Source organism: Phaethon lepturus, unplaced genomic scaffold, assembly GCF_000687285.1.
Source record: "Phaethon lepturus isolate BGI_N335 unplaced genomic scaffold, ASM68728v1 scaffold48694, whole genome shotgun sequence".
Classification (NCBI taxonomy): Eukaryota; Metazoa; Chordata; class Aves; order Phaethontiformes; family Phaethontidae; genus Phaethon; species Phaethon lepturus.
In genome coordinates this window covers 319-4591 of record NW_010537949.1, presented here as the reverse complement: position 1 = coordinate 4591, position 4273 = coordinate 319, and the positions used below count along the sequence as shown (strand labels likewise).

At 37.1% G+C, this 4273-nt stretch overlaps 1 protein-coding gene across 1 annotated transcript; it reads right to left on the bottom strand.

The window, feature by feature from the left end:
- Positions 1-149: 149 nt before the first annotated feature.
- LOC104620417 (protein odr-4 homolog) lies at positions 150-3750 on the bottom strand (the record flags this gene model as incomplete). The annotated part of the gene is made up of 6 exons (XM_010286623.1): positions 3652-3750; positions 3068-3199; positions 2509-2604; positions 1222-1328; positions 449-485; positions 150-318 (listed from the first exon to the last, which is right to left on the bottom strand). Coding segments are annotated over exons 1-6 (640 nt in total), but the record flags the coding sequence as incomplete, so codon positions are not given.
- Positions 3751-4273: the final 523 nt, after the last annotated feature.

Below are 4273 nucleotides of genomic sequence, written 5' to 3'. Positions count from 1 at the left end.
TTGAACCTTGATACCTACTACAACTCTTGGTTGTAGTAAAAGAGGAATAACTGCCAAACATTCTCTGATGATCAGTCCTACTCCTCTACTCACACTATTCAGATCTTTCTCATTTAATTTTCAACAGAAAAAGTAGTGTAGGGACCAACTACACAGCTGGTGCAGCCAGTTAGTTACCTTGGTATTCTTCTCCAAGTCATGGTTCGGTGAAGTAGCAAGAAGTGGAATGTGAATATTAACATTTACTGTGCAGTCCAAAGCTAACCAGGAAGCAGACAGAGCACTCTGATATTTCCAATCTGCTGGTTTAGCTGAACTCTGAGAGCAGAAATAAGCAATAAAGTATCTATACAAAACACTGTATAACTCAAGTAGAGATTTTTTTGTTTTGAAACATTACTTGTCACGCATTAAAAGCTGTATATGACATACAGGATGATGAGCTTACCTTTGGATCTTGTACATCATAGGTTCGGCAAACTACTCTTTGCTACTTAAAGAAAAAGATCCAGTGAAAAGCAAAAAAAAAAAAAAGGAGTAAGAACAATTCACAATTAACTTTGTCTTAACTTCCTTGTTGAGCTAACTGATGCTCTGAATAAAGTTCTCACCTTTCATTAGTGTAAAAAAGTGGAAAAACATTTGACTGTAAACTCCAACTACCATAGTGATGCTGTCCCATCTCTACAAATATATTAAGATCAATAGGTATTCACAGGGAAAACCACCAATGCACCAATTTGTCCTCATCTCTCTCATGTATCTAAGGAAAAGCCTTGCTTTCTCTCCTTCCATTATCTCATTATCAACAGACCCAGCATTCTCCTGCAGCACTAGTACAGATCCCACAAGCCCGCTACTTCCTCACTTCCACATAAGTATCATTGGTAACAACAAGCTCAAGAAGCTATACAGCATTTTAGATGCTTTCCTCAATTTGTGCGAATCAAAAGTGACTGAGGAAGGCATAATTTGATGCCACCACACACACAAACTTAACAGTAAAAAATGATGGAAATGTTGGACGGATAAGAGAGTTGATAGTCTTATTCATTGCTAATTAGAAAACTCCATGATTTCAACAGTAAGCTGAAAGCAAGATCTGTGCCTACCTGAACTCAAGCAACTTCCCCCTCCCAATTCATCATTTATTCAGAAATAACTACAGAAACAAGGTTGGGGGTAGCAGTCTCTATCATACATCTTGCTCATAAAGGATACTTCTTTGTAGCAGAACAAACTTGAAGAGCTGCTCTGTCCGAGACCTCCTCCTCAGTGGGTTTCCAGAGCCGTCTTTTAGTCAAGGACTTTTCCACTGAGAAGATTAGCTAAAGACGAAAAAAGTACTGTGGCTTGTTCTACAAAAGTAGTACATTATAATTTCTGGAAAATAGTCTCGCACTAAAGTTCTAAGCCTGAGTGGTATCATAGAGAAAAGATATGACATATATATATATATATGAGGTATGATATATATCATAGATATAATAAAAAGGAAATAAAGCTTACATGTCACGTTAGAAGAACATTCAACAAAGATTCATAGGCAACTACTCCAAACTGAAAGTTGCCTGTGAAATCTCAATTCAGCTTCCTTATAAATTGAACCAAGCAACACAGATTCACATATTCTACCTGTATGCTTTTCTCCCTACAAAAATATTACAGGTCTATGCCTATCATTTTATGATCTGGAAAGACAGCTGTGCAAAACAGCTACTAATTAAAAAAAAAACAAATTTTCATTCAGAAATCACTGGTTGCCTGGACACAGCACACTTTTTTTTTTGTTAGTTACTAGTTTCTGTAATCACAACTGAAATGCAGTTGCATTGCACTGCCAAAATTGAATCTCAGACCTTTGGATTCAAAACCTTCTCACATTTAAACCTCTCATCATGGCTTACCTTATGAAAACGATAAAATGAACCTGCATCTACAAAATAGAAACTAAATGTAGCACTAGATGCCCCAACACAGTAACAAAAATGCATTTCAAGTCTATCATGCAATAGCACGCTTTAAGTAGTTTTTAAATATAACCCCACACATCTAAGCCAAATACCACTAGTTCTATACAAGACACACCTTTTAAAGGAATCAGAACTACAGACATTTCACTATTGTAAGCATCTCTGACCTGAACAATTTATTCAGACGAAAAAAAGCTAACACGCTACTACTACTAACAATTGTGCCACAAGGATTTAGCTGGAAGATATTTTCCTTAAGCTAGAATGTCCCCTTTCAGTAAATACGGTAAGATTTGCTATAGCAGTAACAAACACCAGAAGAAACAAAAAGTTAGCAAATACAAGCTGTGGTACAGTACTACAGGACAGTGATTTCTGAGGTTTCAGACTCAAAACCATAAATCTAAACCAGAACATTTGTGCTTTTAGAAATAAAGCAACAAAACAACTATATATACGCTCAAGAGAGTGATAGAAAATTATTCAGCTACACACCTACAGATATTCCTGCCTTTCCACCAGAAAGTATACTTACCTTGCGCAAAGCATTTTGACTGTCTTTTGACAGTTCTGGAGTCGCAATAATAAATACGCCAAGAACTAATAAGCCTCCAGGAAGCATTCTAGAAACCTTAAAAATAGAAATGAACATGTATTAACAGGAATCAGAGATCTAGCAACCATGTAACTTGATGTATCAAAAATTTCTAATGAGACAAGTACCCATTGTCCCTGCTCACTGCAGGGGGGTTGGACTAGATGAGCTTAAAGGTCCCTTCCACCCCAAAGATTCTATGATTCTAAGAGTAGAAATTAAATAAGCAAGACTGTTTTTCACCTACAAGTTCCTCTGAAATGCAGGAACATAAGACTAAAGCAAGAAAATTTGCAAGGTGCTATCAAGTCTCTGTTTCATGATAAACTTTGAAAACAAGACAGATATTTTGGTTTAAAATACCTGTGCCTAGTGTGGTTAGGAAGGTTCTTTTACTTTGGAAAAAAGGCTTGAGATTACAGAAGCAATGAGGTAGTTTTTGTAAGTCTTACTTCCTTTCTGTTCCTCCCATCCCCTTCAAGAACTTATACTGCGCTACCTGACTGGCATGCGTAGTTATCCATTCTTCATCAATGGATGCTAGTTTTGAAGGACAGATGTTGCCTTCCTTCTGCTCTTCCTTTGGAGGCGTTCGAACAGCCCGAATTACATAGTCTCTTTGCAGGGAACACTTTCAAAAACATCAATATAAGCAAATATACCATGAGGTTGATAATAAGTCTGACAATATAGTGAGTAATACAGAAACTGTAAGGTGTGCTTTACAGCAGGTATTGTTAAACTCTATAGTAACCTGTTACTAAAATAATTCCCTTATTAATTTAATAATTCCTCAATTTTTAAGGCTTTGCCTTACAGCCTTGTTCAGTGCTAAGTTTTATCTTTAAGACCTTAACTTGTTTTCTGTATGTCACATCTTTCACAAGACAATTTTAAAAGACTTGAGCAGTTGGTTGACACCGCAAACCGTTTACAGAAGTCCCTTCTGGTCACATTACCACCCTCCTGCGCTATACAAGCTCAATCTGATGTTAAAGGACTCATCCCAGATGATTAAGGCCAAAGGAGTTTTCCCCTCTTAACATGAATGAATGGAACAGATTTCAAATATTTCACACTTACCTGCCCTATTAACAGGCCTGTGACATAAGGCTTTAATTCTGTGCTGAGGTCTGAAAGATACTGCCCAATAGCTTCCTCAACAAAGTAAGTTCTACCCATTGCTGCAGGTTTAAGACTAAGTACTGCAGTTTCAACCTACAAAACAAATAACGTATAAAGTCAAAGAAAGTATATATAATACACCAGTTACATGTAAGTAAGAGTCTCACACAAAGATCTTGAATAGATTAATATTTATCAGCAAAAGTTAATTAGCCTTACGACCTGCAAGTTTTTTTTTTTTAACGAAAAACATAAGTTTCTACAGTAGAAGCACCAGCATGTGACCCTTATTTGAAAGAAAACTATTTGAAATACCCGCCACTGAAATGATGTGGCAAGTTACGCAAGCAAGTGCTACAAAAAACATGTCTCCAAGCAGCAATTTCTTGCTGCATCAAGTTTCATCAGAGGCCAGAACGTAAGTGTGCATTTTTTCATTCACATTCCTCTTTGAAGGACTTGCTAAATTCCGCACTTGCACTTAAACATGCTGCGCGCAATTTCCCTTCCAGTCCCTACGGCATTCAAAGCAGCATCTGCGGACTACCCAAAAGGCCATCTTTTCAGCTGCCATCAGTAG